Here is a 21594-nt window from a genome sequence, read left to right as displayed (position 1 = left end):
CACGATGTGCGTTCACTTCGCTCAAAAAGGTTCGAGAAAAAAAGGTTCCTTCGGCGAGAATGAAAGTTATAAACGGCAACGGTAGTCGAAGGATTAAATCGGAAAAATAAAAAACGCGTGGTACGTAAGGAAGACGAAGGGGAAAGGGGAAAGAAAAGGAGAAGTAGAAGCCGAAAAAAAAAGATCGTAACGAAACTTTATAAAACTTTCTTCGCTCCGCTTCGTCCGAGAGATCGCCTCTGCTTCTCTCTCCTTGTCGAAATTCGCGCGTAGTGTTAAAATGGGTCGGATCTGGAAAAAAAAGGAGGGAAAGAAAAGAGAAAAAAAAACAGAAAGCCTGTTGCCATTCTATCTCGCGCGGAAAGCCGCATTTAAGCCGCGCACAAATGTACTGCGAAGGGAGGAGAAAGAAATCCGCAAAAGCCTCCCTCCTCCCCCTCCCGTGCCCGCAAGGTGTTTCTACGAGAATAATAATTTAAAGTCGACAAGGAGATATAAAGCGGAAGTTTTCTCCGGGGCCGTTAGCCCCGAAAATAAGTGCGCGGTCCGAAACTGCGAGATTCATTGCCCGAATCCGCTTCGCGCCGCCAAACTCGCCATGATTTCGTGGTCGATGATACGGAAATGCACCAGTAAGACGTGTTCTCTATAAAATTCTTCATCAGACATATACATTAGAAACATGAGTAAAATTTGTACATGCCAGAAAACATTTTATTGTATCTATTACCTATTTTCAAAAATATTCATAATTTCAGTATCATATATTAATAACGCATAAATAATTGAACTTTTTTTGAGCAATAATTCCTGATAATGATACGTCAATCAGTTTGAGTGAAAATCGATTAATAAATGTCTATAAATTTGTAAAATACGAGCGTTTATTATTAAATTATCGTATAATTACTCTGCAGCCTGTCTATCAATTATGAATCCCAATTGTGCGCTAATCTTCAACGGGAAAATTCAATATTGCGCCCAACGTAGTCAGTCCCATGATGAAGCATGAAGACGTCAATTTTTCATTGCAAAACTGTCAGATCCATCCGTGATTAATCGAATTAATGGGAACTTTGCCCGGACTCATCATAATTTAGAATTGCGAATTTGCAACTGAAGATTTCGTTGAGTTATAAAAATTTTGTCACATAATATTTAAAAGATTTTAATATTGTTGCAACACGTTCTTTGCAAGAAACGATTAGTCAATCGTATATTCGCAAGAGTGTGATTTTCCAAGGTATCACAGCTGTTCTCTCCCCTTTCTCTTTCCTTCTCTCTCGTGTCGCAATTCACCGTAATCAATAATAAATAGACGGTGTAGAAATACATATGCGCCTCGTAATTAAGGCAGAGGATTATTAATTCCTGAAGAGATTAAACTGAGAGGGGACCGTGGAAAATCGCGCCATAGTATTATAATTTTCCGAATTTAATTTCCCAGAACATAAAGCTCTTCGGATACGGCGACTGTGTGTATAGCCAGTGCGTGCCGTCCAACCGGAAATTGAAAAAGTTAAAATGCCTATAATATAGCGTACTCACGGTGATCTGATTGTTAAACTACGTAGATATTGTCATTCGGCCTTGTCGTTCTTGAAATTTTCTGATGTCGATGCGCCAGTTAAGCGACATTGATTTGCGAAATTTCCGCCCGCGTAGCGTGTAAGCGCTAACACCGCATAAGCGCATCCTCTTGCGGTGCACAATGCACCACGCGCGCTGAATGCAGAAGTTAGTATTGTTAGCGGCGAACAAAAGCGATACACACCGGCTACAGAACTTCACGTCTTCACTTTATCAGGCGCAAAACCCGTGACTAAACACGCTTCTAAAGAACAACAAGCCTCTGCCGTCGTCGGTCCATTTAATCTTTTAGTCCACTCGCAATATTCAACGATGTGAGTTAACTTTGCTCGCATGTTTGGGTTTGCGATAACTCTGTTACGCGAGAGTTTTCACGCGATCGAGAAGGAAAACAAGGTATATTTTTGTTTCCCGCAATCACGCACGAGATTTCGCAATTGCCTTTCACGCGAAGCAGTAAGAAATAAAAAAGAAATAAAAATATATTATTGTATATACACTTTTAAAATTCCTGGAGAAAGAGAATTCTCATAACTTTATACATCATAATGTTCATAATGTTTCGAGGAATTTTTTGTATTTTAAATTTACGATTTAAAAAGATACCTTAAACTTCTTCAGATTTTATAATACTCTTTTAAAAATTAAAAAAGAAGTGATATAATATTTCAGAATTCATATATATATATATAAAGAATTTTAGAAAAGATGTATGATCTCCTCAACTTAAGTGTTCGAATTCGCATTAAAAAATTAAAGAAATTTTCTCAAATATTCTGAAATTTTATTTAATCTTATATTTATATAAAAATTATGAATAATTTTATTGCAAGTTTGAAGAAAGTTTTTCGCTAGTCTTATAATCGTTATTCAATAGATTTGCTCATGATAAATTATACTATCGTTTCAGAGCCATTGGCGGGGCGATACTGTTACTGATGATCGGCGCGACCGTGTACGAATATCGATCTTACCCTCTCGTGAGGGACATCGAGTCCTCGAGCGTGTCGAACAACAATGACAAAATCAACGACTTTTTGGACAAGAATCTGAATCAGGACCGCAGGATCTCGATGGGACAGGAGAATGACCAGGAACTGATCGAAAAGGGGACGAAGCAAAAAGAGAACCCCGTTCAAAGGCAGGACTGCAGCACAGGTTAATGGCGTAATATCTACATCTCTGTCGGCGTCTTTTTGTGTCAGACGACTCTTACAAATTCCTCAACGTCGGTCTTCGTCGCCGCCTTTTTGTTTTTCAGGATTCTGGCTGAAACTCTTACTCGCGTTCAGCCCGACCGTCAACGGGAGCAGGATCATCAGCACCGAGCCCGCGGCCAAGGATAGTCTGACTTGTCTACACGGCCTTCGCGTGTTCTCTCTGGGATGGGTTATCATGGTGCACACGTACATTCAGGTCTTCTCCATCGCTGGTAATTCCGTGAGAGTTGCAAAAACTACTTACCGAAATGAACGAACTGAGCGTACGCGGCAGAGAGCACGCGGGAGTGTAGAAGCGTAGAAAACGAGTAAAGGAGCAGCGAGTAAAGGACGACAGCGCGATAGAATTATGCCCCCGTTGTAAGCAAAACTGAAACGCTTCAAACTAATTTGATCGCTCTACTTTCTGTAAGTAGCGCTTGATGCAACTGATAGGTTGTTGTGATGTAATGGGATGTGTATCGGGTTTCCCTGATCGGCGATAATCGAAGCTCTCTTGCCTGCTTTATTCACGTGTATATATATATATGTATGTATATATAATACTTTCACCGACAATTTCGCGATTAAGTGTTTCCTCATTACGCTTTGCAGAGAACAAGACATTGCGAACGGTCACAGAAAGGAATTTCATGTTCCAGACCGTCAGCAACGCGACATTTTCCGTGGACACTTTCTTCTTTATTAGGTAACGAACGATACGTCGACGAGCGTTTTCATTTTCGATAAGGAGAAAAAAAAAATTAATTCTCGACAATTGTACTGTTTGACAGCGGCTTGCTGGTGACTATACTTTTCTACCGGTCCCTGGGTAATCTTAATATCGAGAAGGGCAATTTTTTTAAGACGAGCTCCACCAAATTCGTCATCATGATCCTATATCGATTCGTCAGGTACATCTCAAGCATTATATATGTAATTCGTGGAAAAGAAAAAAAAACTTCCTTCCGAGGCGAAGGAATTCGATTCGGATGGATGACGCGTAGTGTGTTCTTATTTTTGATCTCTGCCTTTTCTTTCACGAAGACTGACACCGGCTTATCTCTTTGTGCTGGGGATAAATGAAATTGCTATAAAGCAGGTCCAGGCGAAGACAGTCTTTTCACCTATTATTATCGATCATCTGACCTGCGAAAAATACTGGTGGCGAAACGCGCTATATTTGAACTCGCTGTATCCGCGCACGGAAATGGTAAGATGATTTATGTTCTGCTTATCCTAATGTGCCTTCTTTTTTTTTTCCTCGCCGCTGTGTACTTTGTAAGGCAAAAGCTTTCAACGAAATATGGAACTTCTTACGTGCGTTCATTTTGTACACGCGGCGTCCGAATATATTCTCGAGAAAATTGAAAGGAAAGAAAAGGGGGGCAACATTGATCTCTTAACAGATCCGTCCCGTCGGCTGTCCGTTGCTGTCGAAAGACACATAACAATAAAATTAAAAAAGCGAAATTGAGTAATTATTTTACCGCCGCTTTCGAAACAACTGCGCCTTGATGATACAATAAATACGGGTAACTGAGAATAATTGCGTAATATAGCGGTTATGTAAAAAACGACTTAACAGCATACTTTCGACGAGCGACAGATAGAAAACCCGTAAGGATCCCGTTTTCGTGCCAAAGCGATATTTAACGCGTCGCCTTTCCCGCGTGCGCGCGCGCGCGCGCGCGCAAATTTTCTTCCCTCGCGTCCCAGTTCTCTCACTTTCGCAATATCGCGACCGCGATGCAATCTGCTCGCGGCAATTGATTCGCATCTATTACTTTAATAACTTTCTAGTGCATGCTGTGGAGCTGGTACATGGCGAACGACACGCAGTTCTACGTCCTTGGGATACTTCTTCTTTTGCTCTCCGTGAAATATTTCAAGACCGCGGTCGCTATCGTTTCGCTGTTGATCGTCTCTTCGTGGTTCACCACGTTCACGGTAGCCTACAGCAACGATTACGTAGCCAGGTAATGTCCCGAGCTCCCGATCGATATAACACACGTGTGTGTCACACACTTTCTCCAAGTCTACTACCACTACGGTTAATGCGCTTGTAACAAGTTAACTGCATAATATTAATGATACTTATTAACTTGCTAGATATTATTGATATTAATGCGCGTGGCTGGTTGGCAAGTTGTAAAAAGAAGTTACACATAAAAGGAAATATTGCTCTAAGAAAGAAGGTAAAGAGAGCGACTTCTAAGAAACAAAATAAAAAGGAATATTAATTGGCAGGTTGTCATTAAAAGGTACTCCCCGTTGATCAAAGAGTGAGTTTATTATTTAACCGCTTTAACGCTGAACGCTCTTGCGTGAGCAAAAATATATCGTACCTGTAATATATTATACTTCAGTTTTTACTTATTACTTCTGTTTACTCTCTCAAGTGACCGGGGGGGTATTTACGCGCCTGTTAGCACCTGATAGATTCATGATGTCGGGTCAATTTATATAGTTGTTTATAAAACTTGTCGGGGTAAATAAACCGCGGGTCCGACCGGTAGTCGCGGAGAATCTTAATTAAAACAACGGCGAGAAACAATTTCGTAGTAACAAAGGCCTTTCACGGCCTATTGAATTCTAACGCAACAATTGGAATACAGCCTCTCGACGACGTCTGTATGACTTTGCTCTCCCATCGGATAAAGCACCTCGGCCTTTTTTCTTTCTTTATATCTTTTTTTTTTTTATTCGGAACCGGAGTGAATACGGGCGGTGGAACAATGCAATAAGCCAGGTATCTGTCGAAGCATCGCCTGTAATTGGAAGCAGGCTTTCATTTCAGACAGGCACCATGGCGCGCGCGTGCCTATTATAGCGCGCCATCGCATATTGTACTTTGCATTATTCGCCCGCCGGCGCCGGCAATTTCACCGCGCGATATTGCGTACACGCTTAATTCCTTTATCAACTCTTCACAACACGCAGGATCCAGGAGCCGTTCGCCCTGTTCGACGAACTCTACGATAAGCCCTGGCTGAGAGCGGGACCGTATTTCATCGGCACGATCAGCGGTTACGTCCTCTTCAAAACCAAGTGCCAGCTGAAGCTACCCGTGGTGAGCGTTTCGAAATCGCCGTGTCCAGCGGTCTCGCGCTATCAGATTTGATCGTTCAGTCAAACGGTCAGCGATATTCGCCTCGCCGCGCGATAATGACGCGATAACGCGGATCTATCGAACAATTGCAAAATCCTATACCTAATACGCACGAAAAGGCCGCGAACAATAGAATAGTTAAAAATGATTGCACGAAGATAAAGCGATAAACATCTTATAGTATGGGTAATTTACTTCGTAATTATCTAAACATCCTAAACGACGAGGATTGCCCAACGGTGATATTCACATCTGTTCTACGTCACGAAAACTGTCATTTCTCTCTCTCTTTTTTTTTTTTTAAGAGCGAACAAATTCTTTTCATGAAATTGATCGAATCTCAATTCCGCAGGGAGCAGAACTAATCGGCTGGATACTGTCCGCGGCCATCATGTTCTCGGTGGTGTATGGCCTGTATCCCGGAAATTTGACGGTGATACTGAGCTCCGTATACGCTGCCTTGGGACACACCGCGTGGGCGATGGCCGTAGCTTTTATCGTAATCCAGTGTTGCACAGGGTCAGCACGAATGATCGACAGTTTGCTATCGCTCAGGCTAATGTATCCTCTGTCGAGGCTCACGTATTGCGCCTACCTTGTGCATCCTGTTATCATGATGATCACAACACAACAGATGGACGGACCGCTGCATCTCCACAATGGGATTGTGGTAAGATAAAAGGGAAAATTCCAAATATGAATTTCATATCGCTGTATGATATTTATACAACGCGATTCACAATATTATGCTTCCGTACGAAAAAATAACTAATATAATACGAAGGTCCATTTTAAACGCAATTTTAATTCCATGATGAAAGGATTTTGTTAAAAAAATCCAAAATTAATAGTTCTCGTATTTTTTTATCGTTTCGAATTGAATAGATAAAATAAATTTCTATTCCTATGTGATATAAATTATTCTATAAATCTCAATAATAGTGATTATTAAAATATAATCTCTAATAATCATAAAACATTTACAAACATTTTATTTTATTTATATCTTTTTTAATGTTTTAAAATAATTCAATATTATATAAATATTTCAAAAAGATTATTTGATACATAAGTTGATGTATTTTTTCAAAATAATGTTGAAATATTTTAAAAACATTACCGATTTCAACAACGTTACACGTTATTGAAATCGTTGTAATAGTAGTAATAATTTTACGTTTATTAGAAAATAAAATTCAATTTTTAAATATATAAATCAAAAACGAAAAAAGCTATTTATAAATTTTCATATATAATATATAAGAGTATCTGTTTTTAATGTTATATATTTATTATAAGATATTACTCTTTGTGCATCTTTTCAATTTATTTTTTCAAATAATGAAACATCTGTTTTTTAATTGTATTTAAAATGGACCTTCCTCTTTCATTCTATATAATAAATACTATCTTTTTCAATATAGAATTTCTAAAATCTTGTATAAAATAAATGGCATGAAATACTCTAGTTCAATTCATTCTAGTTCTACTCTAGTTCAATTTCTACTACAAGAAATTGTGTTAAGGCAGTGCATGTTTCTTCCGCAGCTTATCCTCTATTTCGGCAACCTCGTAGCCTCGTACCTGCTGTCGTTTTGCATTTCTCTCGCCTTCGAGGCGCCAGTGGTAACTTTGTTGAAAATTGCATTCACTTCGAAGAAAAGGGCAAGGTAGAATGCGATCGTGCGTCTGATAGAAGGATAAATACGATTATCAAGCGTAGTAAGTACATAGAAGATATTACCTTTGAGTTATCAGATAGAATAGATAACGCCGACATATATGGCAATTAGGCATTTATCGCTTATCGCGTGTGCAATAGCTGCCTAATTTATACATAATTTAATCATGCATGAATAATATTTATTAATTTATTGATATAGCAATATTTTCTTTTACAGGTAACGATATTGCTCCAAATCTGAATCTCAAAGCAAAGATGAAATACACACCGAATACCTTTCCAGAGCGGAAAAGTTCATCTTTATTTATGTGACTATAGATCATTCTGACATTCGATAAATCTTAACAATTATATGAACATTTAGTGATAATTTATGTGATGTAATAAGTCTCAATTCCGTGATGTTAAAATTCTTTTTTGCAAGCCAGAAAACTAAATTTCCTCATAAATCAATTTATCATTATTAATAAAAGGTAAAGGGGGGATAAAACATGAAAAAGGTTTATAGAGATTTGGCAATTAATCATTCCGGAAATAAAATAATTTTACGACGTAAAAATACATTAAATTAAAAATTAAAACAAAATGACATAAATATAAAGTTCCGTCAGTTTTTGTTGAGTCGAGGAATTTTGAATTTTGGGAGCAGTTTTATTTGTGATTCTCGTAGAGGCAACAGTAGAGTTGAAATGACATACACGGGAATAATACTTCTTCCGACCGGTAACGACTACGTATGTATTAAATAACATGACCTGCTAGTGCAATAATCTTTTATTTACGTAGTGGCCAAGAAAATGTTCTCCATGTCCGAGAAAAGGACGAACCGTCGACAATGCAAATATAAAATTACGTAGCGTGTTAAGAGACTTTCCCTGTACACGACCGCGGATCTATCATGTCTGCATGTAAATAAGGGAAAAATCTAGCAGCTGTAAATGTATAAAGCAGCATATAAACAATAACCAAGAGCGTTCAAGCATGCACTTACGGTATATTGTATGTCAATCTTTGATGTAATTTTCTGTGTAAAAAATAAAAAAATAGGCTATGGCAACGTTAAAAAATTTTGCAGTATTTTTTCGTGCATTTGGCGGCTCATAGTCGAACGATTATACATTTAGTCGCGTAAAAATTCATTTCGCGCAAAGAAACGGAAAAAAAGCGCATGTGACGTTATTTCAGAATTTATGCATACCACGCGAGTTAGCCGACGGTTCAAGAGCGGAAAAAAAGCAAAAAATATTGTATAGTACAAAATCGATAGAAAAAAAAAAATAGAATATAAATGGAAAAAAGTAATTACTTTCACGTGCATCAATAAACATAAAAAGTCTTGCAGAGAAAGGAATTTACATTAAAAGGCAATATATTCAATTATCTTTCCTCACTGTATAATTTTATGCATTTCACTCTGCCATCGTAAAACGTTTTAAACCTGTTATTATAAATAATGAAATTTATTTAACACATCGTCGTAATTAAATCTACTTAAAGTAGATTACTTTTCAATGCGATGTACATTGATTCGCCACTATCCTGTATAGTATTGTCAAATTGAAATAACTCGGTTTGCTTATCACTTACTTCCTATCATGTCTGGACGCACAAAAGCTTTCCTCTCTTGCTTTTAGCCACTATAAAGCGATGCGTGACATGAAAGGAGGCGCATGTCGCAAATTGATTTTCGATGCTCAGGAGGCATCTCCGGACTTGCGTTTGAACGAGCGTTATCTGCCTGCTGCAGATGTGAAAATAATTTCAAGTTCCTTCAAGGATGTCACCATTCAGCATCGCCAAAAGATGACAGATGGCTAATAACTGCAAATTAATTCGTAAATATACAACGTTTCGATGGCGTCTGACTTGGCATATTTTTTTCTGCGGCGATTTTAATTTTATTATTTGAATTTATTAAAATCACGATTCTTCATTTTAAAACGGTCTTATTTAATTCTTAGAATTTTAAATTAATTTTGATGAATAAGTTATTATATTTACCATTGGAGCATACCACTTTAGAATTTTATTTTCTAGATTCATTGATATTGTTAATAATAATCAATTCCTCTTAATTAAACGATTACGCGATAAAAATTTGTTTGTATTATATGATATTGCGTGAGCGCAAAAAAAAAACTTACGATACTTTTTCATTTTTGCGTGATAAGCATTTCCAGCTTTATCTCTCTCATTGTATACATGTCACGTATTCTAATAGAGAGAGTGGAGGCAGAATAGAAATAACGTAAACATAAATGTTTGTAGAAACCTACACGCGTTTAACATATTGTTGTATGCGTGATGTGTACCGAGCAAATACTGATTATCAGAAAAACTCACATACTTTTGTTCGCAAAAATTGCCGAGCACACATTTCCGCGGAACTGTATAATATAGCAATGAGATATTTTTAACTAAACCTCATAAAACGCTGCAGCAAAAAGATACTTATCTAACATTCAGATTCTTTCTATAAAGTTTTTTTATAAATTATAAAATAGACTTGTGAATTTATTTCACAATCTGTAAAATCCATAAAATGTGAAGCACTGCGGTGGAACAATTCTCACCCAACAAAGTTCTAATTAATCGGTACGTGCGTACGAATTTAGACGTTATGCCAACACACACGTATGATAAACTGCAGTACAAAGTGTAAACGGTATTAAAATTTATATACCCGTATAAAATTAGATCCCGTCATTAAGATAGTCGACGAGATTAGCAGCAATTTTTCACTAAACTTCATGACGGTGTTTAACAAACATAGTTTACTTAAGATAAAACATAGCAGATTAATTAAAGCATTCATTTTAGCCTATTAAACAGCTAATTGTGGCATTTAAACGCTGAGCAAAACGCCTTCCGCTGACGATACAGTTTCGTAGAGTGATAAATCTTTAGCCAACCAAAGCCTGTGTAGTATCCACCATCTGGCGTCCGACACCGACACGCACACGAGAGAAAATTGCTGAAGGAATTAAAGTCGCTCTTGAGATCGATATCCGCTCTATTTCAGGGAACGGCCCTATATTACTCTTTCTATCCATTATTACGAACATTCATTCATAATTCCGATATATAGGATGTTACCGAAACTATGACACAAAAGAAGCGGATAAGTAGTTGTGTAAAAATAATTTAAAAGTATTAGAATAGACTTACTTTTCTACGGGAGGGCGAGTTTTATTTTCGAGAAAATCCACTTTATGTACTGTGGAAAGTTGACGTTTTCTCTCTTTGTTAAACGTAAATAAAGGGAAATAGTTTCTTACCTCTACTGAGATTGTCGAACTCATTTCCAAGCGGCATTCATTAAAATACTAATACAAGATTTCCATATAATTTCTCTTTCGGAGATGCATTTCACACTTCGGCCGTGTTATGTATAATTCCTTGTGAACGTGCACACCGTAAGTAAAATATTTATGCCCACCTGGCGCTACCTGCCACTTTAGTAGGTAAGTGTAAAGCTGCATTAAATTTTCCTAGACTCTACATATAACGGGTGTACAAATTCGAAAATCGTCCATTTGTTTGCCGTGATTTTGCGGCTGCAGAATGTAGCAGCTTCTATGTGCATTACCGCAATGACATTGCCCGTAGACGCATACACACATACAGAGAGAGAGAGAGAGAGAGAGAGAGAGAGAGAGAGAGAGAGCACATGCATGTGCATGGAGAGAGCATCGCAGTTAGTTGCGGATGTGCTTTCGTAGCACATGGGTAGTGTCAGATTAAATCCGCAGCATAACTGAGTAAAGACACGTGCACGACAACGCGACCACAGACTCGACATCTCATTAAGAAAATCAATATCACTTTAATTACCACACGCAAAGTGGCGGAGACGGACACTGAACGTAAACGCAGTTAAATGAACGGGGCAGAGCAGGCAATCGACGAAAACTAGATTGCAAGTTTAATTAAAAATTATTCGTACTTTCCATATATTTTCACTGCACTGCAAATGCCAGTTGATATCTGATTCGATAACATGTTTAATTTACTAACGGAAGCAATGGCAGAAAAATACGACGCGCTTTGTCAAGTTTCCGTTTCTTCAATGAGAAATTTTCCACGATATTCGTATTTCGTTCCACGCGGGAGAAAAAAAAATCTCCCGGTCTATTGACAATTCATGATTAATTTTCTTTCGGGGCTCTACGTTCGATTTAATCGAAACGCATGGGAGAGTTCGATTTCCTGGGCCGAAACGCGAAATGCGGAAACTGGTTTGAGAAGACCACAAAATGCATGGTACATCTAGGCACACAAGAGCTATTGCATTGCAAACAAATTTTGTACACGGAAGCTACACATATATTCGTAAGCAATGTAACATGTTCAATAGCATTCAATCGCGTTCGTCATTTAAGCGCGCTGTAGCTTCAATTAAATTATACATGATTATCGATTGTAGTAACATGGACCATTAAAAAAAAAAAGAAATACACAGAAAAAATATGCCACGCGTGTACATATTTAAAATTTATGTACTTTGTGAGTTAGGAATATCAAAGGTTTATCCAAAATACAGTGCAATGTTGCAGGTACGTGATTAATTAAATTCTTTGCAAAAATATTGAAAAACACGGTACCTGGTTCCATTTCATAATCGGAATGCACATGCATCTGCGTATGCCGCTCGCACACAGAGAGCCCCATGCTTATGAGCTTCTCGCGTTCACTTTGACGTGTGTGTCCGCCTGCATTCTTAACCGAGCTTAACGTAACCTACTTCCGGCCGGCGCAACTTCTTGTAATTAGCAGCGGTGGGCTGCATCTCATGCGTTTCGACGACGTTACACCTCTTTAAGGAGGAATTTCCGCGTAAGCGAATTTCCCTCGTTAATACTGTCGTAATACCGAAGCCGGTTTCTCTAACTTCCCCGCCCGGCACACGCAAAATTCCAACAAAATTTATATAATAAGATTTCGAATTTCCATGATTTGTTACGCTGCTCACGTGAACTGCACGAGTGTTCGCATACGGTATCTAAATTTATCATAAAATCGATCGATCGATCTATTTTCTCAGGGGTTACGGAGAGTGTTCTTTTAATAAAAATGAAGAATACCTGACAAATCCTCGGGGACAGGAGGGATTCACAGATTCGTGAAACGCGGCTTGATTAATTACCGTTCCCGTAGGGCACGTTCATCGAATTCTGCGAAATTTGCCGAAAGCAAGGTCTCCTACGGATTTATTTGTGACGGATAGGATTTTGGACGGCTTTAACGGAATTAATATGCAAGGCCATCAATCTCCCGTGTTTGTCTTTATATTCGCCGTCTCGTGAGATTAAAATTTTTATTCATACAATGCCGTTTTGGGTATATTACATGTCCTAAATTACTTCCGCAGAAATATTACTAATTACAAAAAGAACCTAATTATTTTTCACAAAGTGAACAAGAGATAAAGTGTAAATTTAATTAGATGGAACATTTGCCAATTAAACTTCAATTGACCTTAATTTTAAATTAATTAATAATTATACTTATAAAAATAATTTTATTACTATGATTTTTAATTATTTTAAATTATTTCTACAATTTTTTTTCCTCTTTTATACATAAAATCAAATTTGCGATACTGTTTCCAAACCAAAATGTACGTGTGTAAAATATTCTACTTACGTAAAGAAGTGACGATAAAAAAAATTTGAAAGCGTCATCACAAGCCATTTACAGAAACTTCCGCAAGCACTTTTTTTTGCGAATGAATCAATTACCGTGCATTGAATCGCATTCGAATCAGTCCCGTGTTTCTAGGCTTTCCACCAAAATCTCGTCTTATATCCACGGTGGCACATGCGCGGACAATGAGGCGCGGGAGGTAGAGCTTCGTTTTCGGTCAGTCGGCCGAGAGCCGTCGAGGAACTCGAGTTGTATGCGAATTTCGGTGCCCGCAACACACGCACGAGGTTTCGATAGTCATCGAAAACTGACAGAAATCGCGACCGGTTCACTTAAAAATAATTCATAACATTCATAAAAATTCATAACTTCCGTGTTGCAAGATATAAAATTGACGACAAAACGTAAAACTCGTGGGCAGATATCTGCCGGAACTGGTTGAAATACAAGCTCCGATCGGATAAACCGGGGGTGGAATATCGTCGCGAATTTCTCCTTTCACGTGAAAAATTTGCATGTGAAAATGAGACGTCGTACGCAGCAGCCATGATTAATTGTAGCCTAAACCGAGGAAAGGCTCGACTCTGAAAGTTCGGTCGTGCGAAGGAATCCAAAGAAAACGCGAACGTGACTCGACTGATAGGAGCGAGACCGACGAACTTGGGGTTACCAGTGAATTTCCGGGGGGATACGTTGAATGTGCTGGTGACAGAAAGAAACCGATCGTTAAACATCTCCTACTTGCGTTGGATAAAAAATGTACGTCTTCAGTCGGTCGGCCAAACTTAATAAGATATGCTTAATAAAAATGTAATTAACGAATTTTAAATATCTCACGTGTATTGCTCATAAAAACCAGTGACTCCGGTTCGTCACAGTTATATAATTCAAAAAGGAATAATTCTCGCGGGCCAGACAATTTTTTACTCGTAACTGAAATTCTCTCGACTGCACTTAGGGGAGGAGGAGATATCGAAATATTAAAAATTCTGTGGAAAATTCTCCGTCTCCGAATTTTCTATCGAGGGTGCTGTATAACGCATCTTACTTACGGACGGATTTGCCACACTGACGTATAAAGCATGTGACGCCGAATGTGTTCGGTGAAGGACTCAGGAAGGACTCGGGCTCGCGGAAGTTAGTATGCACACAAGGGTTAATGTTCCTGTCTCCCCGACTAGAACGATGAGGAGAATACACGGAGTTGGCCAAGCATGAATAAGGGAAGATCCGGTGTGACGACCACCCGGAAAATTTTCATAGAGCTTACATCACGAGGATTTCGCGTCCAATAAATTCCTAGGTATGCTAATTGCGGTCTACTAATTGTGGAATTGACATCCCTCACGGGTAGAATTGTAGTGCCTCCGGTGTCTCGAATACATTTTATAATATTATACACGAGTCACGTGGCAGATGCATGCGACGGGATGTAAAATAAACGACTATTAATTAAATCGGTTATGCGGCGATGTCAGTGTCAATATTATTTGTAACAAATTGATATTGTATATGTTCACGATTGTGTACAAATGTACAGTTTACCATTGGTTTAAAAAATATAATTTATCATCGTAAATTCATTAATATCTATTATTATTCATCTGTAAGAGATACTCATTTGCTTTCCGAGTAATGCGCATCGTTATATCAAATTAGATATTCATAATATCAATAAGATTAAATTGAAGTAAAATATAAAATATAATTTCATAATTTTACAAAAAAGCAGAAAAGAGAAAAACAAATTTATATTTTTAAAATAACGCAATTGTACCTTTAGATTCTACTTTATAAAATTCGAATATCGGATCTTTTGATATTTCATTCGTTGTCAGTATAAATAAATAAAATATTAATTAATCGTCCACATCTCTTTAAAAGCTTACAACGAATTGTCGCACGTGCATGTGTATGTACACGCTGTGACGTGTTTAAAGTAACTTGCGTTTAACTCGTTATCCAAAAATTCTACCAATTGTGCGAGTTTCTGTCCACATTTCACGGTATGACGTATCGACTTTCGATACCCGCGCCCACTGCTGATTCACGACTGCGAATAGTTCCGACGGGGACTCGCTCCTTGCAGCATTATCCTACGTCACACACTATGACGCTTAATAACCGAGCTACACAGACGCTGGATCGTTTCCAGAATTGAAGAATTGCTCTTTCGTTTTAAAATATTGCTTCTGTCCCGTCAGAGATACTAATGCTTTTTCCCCTAACAGCATCCGTCAATTTTATTTTGCTAATATTTTCCTAAGAATACGAACGTCAGGTCACGTAACGTGTAGATATCACAAATTACAGCGCATGTGCGCGAATAATAAATAATTTAATGTATCGTAAGCAAGGATAAATCTCTGTAGGATAGTAGCCGTTGCTCTTCGCAAGAAGAAATTGCCCATTACCTAGTATCGTTATAATGACACCATTACGTTTAATTAAAGCAGCTAATTCCAGTAAAGTAATGCTGAGTGCATCATTTCTTACATTTTTAATGATCCGTTACGCGATATTGGGACCCGTTTAACGACGCACGTTTATTAAAGGCTGACATATAACAGAGGGAAGTCCTTTCTAGGAGATAGATCTAAAAAATTAAGTCTAATCATGAAGGTCCACCATCGCGATGGGAATTAAGTAGCGGCCCGAAACCAACTGGCATGTCGATGGATGATATTCAATTTACTTTGTAACGCGCGGTTGACTCGTCGTACGAGCAATCTGTATCGGTAAAAAAAAAAAGACTCAGTGGTAGGACTCTAGTTAAATGGAAACAAATTAGATTTAAAGAACCAACAAGCAAAAAAAAGATAAGATGCCTTTTTTCTCGTTTCAACCCCTTCGATATGCTACCGCAATACATTTTAACGCAATGTTACTCTTGATGATGGTCACGATCTCGGAATACTTTACAAGACATTTATAATCCAAAAATTAGATTTAATATATATAAATATGTGTGTCATATGAATAAGAAAAAGGAATAAGCAACAAGAAAATTTAACAACAAGAAAACTCCATTCTAATGCGATCCGAATTATCTCTTATTTTTCCGAATATAACTGTATAAAATATGCATTGTCCGTATTATACTCTTTCGCTCTTATTGCACTTTTTTCATTTTGTATTTATTTCGATTTCAAAAATCCTTACTTTTTCACTATATCACATACGTACATAAACATATATCAAATCCTTAACAAGATTAATTATTAAAGATGCATTCCAACCAAATTTGTAATTCAAACAGTTACATGAATACATATATGTATACACACACACACACACACAAATATATATATATATATGTGTATATATGTATATATGTATTACAATATACATATATAGGCATGGAAATTACCACAACGGCCTAATTTAGATATACCCGGACATACCTAGCTTTACCCAAACATCACTTATCTTGATAAGTAGTACACGTGTACAAATTATGCGATAATGCAAGTGTAATATGTCTATTTATTAATTAAAACACAGAGAGAAAGATTTTTTAGGTTTAATAAACAGTTTTGTTTGACTATTCCAAAGTACATATTTCCTTTGTTTTTGATAAATTTTATTAAATCTAAAGGGATATGTATAAAATTTATTAAAAACCAAAGAAGTATATGCTTTAAAATATACTCGAACAAAATTATTTATTAAACCTAAAGAAATCTTTTTCTTCGTCAAGTAACGTACAAGGTATCTCAAATCATATTTTATGTACCAATTATTTTGCAATTTACATTTCTTACTAGCGGTTTATATATAATCAAATACTGCTTAAAAAAATATACATTTAATGACAATAAAATAAAGAAAAGCAAAATATAAAAGTTATTTAAAAGAAAGGTAAATTGAACTTTGAAATACAACGCAAACCTTCTCTCGATACACGGAGTAGCAGCAGCTTGATTGCAAGGCAATTTTTTTGCTACCAACCGTATTGCCGAAACTTCCGTAGGAGAGCACAAAACATGCTATCCGGATTCATCCAAAAGGCATCGAATCAACCGGAATAAGCGATAGAAATGCCCATATTTATCAAAGAGAAACGATACGATGGCTCGCGGGTACGATATTCTAGAATTCAAGATTCACGTTTCGCGTCTCGTTAACCCCATGACCTCTCAGCGCGTCAATTTCAGATGAAATTTCATCCGTACGAAAAGTGAAATAGCAGAAACTCCAAGAAAATGATTACGAGATATGATATTGCGACTGAGTGTAAAAAAATATTCCAAAAAAAAAACTTCTTTCATGAAATTTTCATACTAATGTCATCTTCACATAGTTAGATGAATTTATGTATATAACGATAAATTCATTTGCTTTCTTGCCAAACTTTCATCGTCGCTTGAAAAACACTTCAGATTGGTAAATAGAAAACATTGACAAGTAAATTTTGTGCACGATATGCAATAAGTAGAAAACTTCGCTTGGCGAGAAAGTCAATAACGTAGAAAGCACGATATTCTTGATAAAGTTTAACAAAAGGGATAAAATATTTTGCAAACTGAAAGAAAAGAGGATTCAAGTAAATATCTTATCAGTATTTGTTATTCAAATAACTATTCCGTATTATGATAAAAATGGAAAAACGGCGTTAAAAGTATCAATGTATAATATTTTGTACGCAATTTATTATAAATATAACATACTTGATTTATAAAATCATATACGTAATATAATATCATCGTATTTTATATGAAAGTAGAGATGCGGTATGTCTGGATTCAATGTAGCATGTCGCAGTCCTTTGTCATAATTATACTTCTTAGTTTTGTTACCTTACTACGTAATATGTGTACATGTACCATATGTACATACACATATTTTTACCGCCATTTCAGAATTTTGTTACCTTACCACATAAGGTAGTCTTTGCTCTAACGTTGCTTATGGCTTCAAGAGTAATAAAAATTTTATTAGGTTCTTACACTGTAATCCTACGTACCATTCGTCCTCATTCTCCTAGCATTCGTGCTTTTTCAAATGTACAGGGACAAAAAATAATTTGAAAAATATGTATAAAAATTAATTTATAATAAAATAAATTTATAATAATATAATACATAAACGTTATAATTAAGAATAAACGTGTTGCATCTCCAAATATTATCACAAATTTAAAAGTTTTATAAATTATTTCATTATTACGTTCGAGGTATCTGTATGAAATTTGAGCATAATCTCTTAATTGGTATGAAAATTACTTAATTTTTTATTTCCACTTCATTCTTACGTAAAATCACATATTTGTAATACCTATTTGCAAATTTGATGCAAAAGTAACATTATGAATTTAATCAAATTTTTGGTATATAAAACTTTAACAAATGTTAGTGCAAAAGTTCATTTAAATCCACTTACTCGTTTAAAAGTTATTTACTTAAAACCACAGTAAAATAAAGTCATTTTTGCTACATAAACTAAATTTTTAATTATTTCCTTGTTTGCAACTAAAATTCGCATATTCACGATCAAAAATTTTTATCGTTAATAAAGAAAAAAAGAATAGAACATAAGAAGCGCGCAGTTCTTTAATTTCAATAACTTTTTATAACATTGCAAAGCCAAACATCCTGAAATCCATATTCATACGTGCGGATACATACGTATAACTAATTTATTCACCCCAGATTTTTCATTGCAATTCTAGGTTATGCGAATATCCACACAGTCAATTATAACTTAATAAATACCTGCGAGTTTATCACAGCATAAAATGATACACTAACAGAAGTCGCCATTACAACGCCTTGCATAAATTGAATATTCATGAATAAACCTGTGTTAAAATTCTTTGAAATAATTATGTATACACCGTGATTCATCCTCTTCGTGATCGTCTTAAGGAAAAGTATTCTTGTTCATTAACAAAATGAGCTCTCATCTGCGAAATAGTTCATTAAGGTTCTTGTACATAATAAAGCCGTGCAATTTCAGATGAAGTAATCTAAGAGAACTGCTTTGTATACAAGTATCATAATCTCGTCGCTTGTATACATATATCGGTGTATTTTATAATTCTAACTAAACAAATATACGATAAAATATCAAAATATTAACAAATATAATATTTAAAATAATATAACAATTTTAAACGTTAATATTATATAAATTTAAACACGATGTAGGACAATTTGAAAAATCTGTACTGCTTTGAATTAAAAATTTAGGTACACTTCAAACGCTATCATTTCAGTTGTACATGTCATTCATTCAAAGAAAGATCCTTCGAATTTAATTCTATTTCCGCTCGCGATAATATTGCTGGAAAATTCTTATTCACTATTTAACTGGCGGCGAACACCATTTTCACTGAAATAATTTTCCTTTTACGGTGCATTTTACGGGGCCATATCTTACAATTAGGTAAATCCCCAGCCTGTTTTACGTTGTAGATCAAACTTTTACATGGAATTCTCCCAGCAGAATAAATAAGTTGGCGAATTGTTACGCATGAATTACAACGTAACCCTATCACGAGACTTGCACGAGCGAAGAATTACGTATTTTCTACAATGGGCGGACTTCCCGTGGTGTTTAAAGTGCGAAAGCAATCAAATAGCATTAAAAATCCCCTTTAATGTGCCAACTAAGCAACCCTCGAACTCGAACAACATCCAGAAGTATCTGCACCGCGGTGGAAGTAAAAAGTTTAACAACCGCCACTTTTGCCATTGCCGAGATACTCGCAAACTACCGCTTAGGTTCGCAAGCATCAAAACACGCCTGAACAATCTTTTCGTAACTTAGTTCTCAACTAGATGATCGCGCAACGAGCACTGTGTTCAGTTAAAACATTACTCTCTACAACAAGTAAAAAAAATTATTAACTTGACAGTTATTAAATTTTTCAACTTAATTAAAAATTTCTTCAATTTAAATTATTCATTATAAATATTTAAACTTCAAGTATTTATATTTACCTAAAATAGACATAAATACTTAAACTAAAGAAAAATTTAGTCAAATTAACAATTCTTTTTCTCGGTATAAATAATTTCATTTACCTCGATATCTTTGCACTCTCAAAATTAAAGAAATTTTACTGATTTCAGTGCTATACTTAAAATCAGAAAATCTGCATTGTCTTTTGGAAATAAAACTCTGATTTAGTATCCTCCACACTTAAATAGGAATCACTGAAAGACCAGTAAATACTCACAGTTGTAAGTATAGAACTGCAAATCAGTGAATAATACAACGATTCCAATTTGGAGTGTAGTATTTCTTGATATAACAAAGACTTTATTACACGCGAGGTCAGTTCTATTCACAAGCGAAATATGTATAATTTATCTCTTAACCGACGAAAAAAAAATATTTTCTTACACTGCGTTCCAACGGAATTGATACGAGCTTGTCGGTAACTGGAAGCCACAGAGGATACTATGATATGCAATTATCTAGGTTATGCAATTATACGTACTCCCGCGGCAATATTCCGTACTCTCGGAAAGTTGAAACATATCTCTGACCCAATCTTTAAAATTACGCGGCTCGCACGAAATAGAAATGTTTTAGTTTTCAGCCTAAAATCTTCCTGTGACACGCTACACCTCGCAAACTTCGGAAACTTTGAAATATATTGATATTATCAGTATTATAAATCTCCAAAGTTTTATAGAATTCATACAAAATTCGTCAGAAACGTTATTCAGTTTAAAAAGGATAAAATGTGAAAAAACCATTTTTTGATACATGTATATTTATCCTTGCATTTATTTATTTATAAAATTGTCTATCAGCAAAGTAAATCAAATTTATACATTTTTTTCCATATTCAAATAAAAATCAGTTACAAGAACACGCTTAAAATATGCATGAAGTTAAACGCGCGAGAAATTTATACATATGAGATTAAAATTGTCAGTATAATATAGAAATATTACTTTTTTCATCGCGATGTTCTAAAAGGTCCGTTTTTTTTTCATAACCAAAACCAATACTGATCTCTTTACTCCTTTTTGTCGAGTACCTCTCAAGTTTCTCTCTCTCTCTCTTTCTCTCTCTCTCTCTCTCTCTCTCTCTCTCTCTCTCTCTCTCTCTCTCTCTCTCTCTACTCTTTCTCTCTCTCTCTCTCTCCCTCTTTCCAATATGCTTTTATTCTGTGACATGTCCGAAAAGTAGACGACCGAAAGATCTCATTCCTCCTTCCTAGCTTCCAGTAACAACATAAAATTTGCTAAACAGAAAAGAAGGTGATATCCGCTTACGAAGCAATATCGAAGATATTACAATATTTAAAGTAGGGAAACAAGGATTCTACTTTCCAAACACGCGCTAATAGCAAGTGTCGCACCTGTGACTCTCTTGTAAGAAACAAGAGCTGAACTTAATTGTGA

At 36.1% G+C, this 21594-nt stretch overlaps 2 protein-coding genes and 1 non-coding gene across 4 annotated transcripts in view; 2 read left to right on the top strand and 1 right to left on the bottom strand.

Annotated features, from left to right (window-relative positions):
* Positions 1 to 8652, top strand: part of LOC105839112 (nose resistant to fluoxetine protein 6) — a 33329-nt gene extending 24677 nt beyond the window's left edge. Inside the window, exons 5-14 of the mRNA XM_036289186.1 lie at positions 2501 to 2748; positions 2852 to 3022; positions 3405 to 3498; positions 3584 to 3703; positions 3837 to 4002; positions 4593 to 4768; positions 5733 to 5862; positions 6254 to 6571; positions 7450 to 7623; positions 7803 to 8652. Coding sequence (XP_036145079.1) covers positions 2501 to 2748; positions 2852 to 3022; positions 3405 to 3498; positions 3584 to 3703; positions 3837 to 4002; positions 4593 to 4768; positions 5733 to 5862; positions 6254 to 6571; positions 7450 to 7575 — 1549 coding nt within the window. The 3' untranslated portion in view covers positions 7576 to 7623; positions 7803 to 8652. The remainder of the gene's footprint in view (positions 1 to 2500; positions 2749 to 2851; positions 3023 to 3404; positions 3499 to 3583; positions 3704 to 3836; positions 4003 to 4592; positions 4769 to 5732; positions 5863 to 6253; positions 6572 to 7449; positions 7624 to 7802) is intronic.
* Positions 1 to 21594, bottom strand: part of LOC118646403 — a 133366-nt gene that overhangs the window by 79885 nt on the left and 31887 nt on the right. The gene's annotated exons all lie outside the window — the stretch shown is intronic.
* LOC105839114 overlaps positions 13216 to 21594 on the top strand; it is a 33001-nt gene continuing 24622 nt past the window's right edge. Inside the window, exon 1 of the transcript XR_004963951.1 lies at positions 13216 to 14534. This is a non-coding gene — a transcript (uncharacterized LOC105839114). The remainder of the gene's footprint in view (positions 14535 to 21594) is intronic.

This window comes from Monomorium pharaonis, chromosome 6, assembly GCF_013373865.1.
Source record: "Monomorium pharaonis isolate MP-MQ-018 chromosome 6, ASM1337386v2, whole genome shotgun sequence".
In the NCBI taxonomy this organism is placed as follows: Eukaryota; Metazoa; Arthropoda; class Insecta; order Hymenoptera; family Formicidae; genus Monomorium; species Monomorium pharaonis.
The sequence above is the reverse complement of the archived record's forward strand: the minus strand, read 5'-3'. Positions and strand labels throughout refer to the sequence as shown.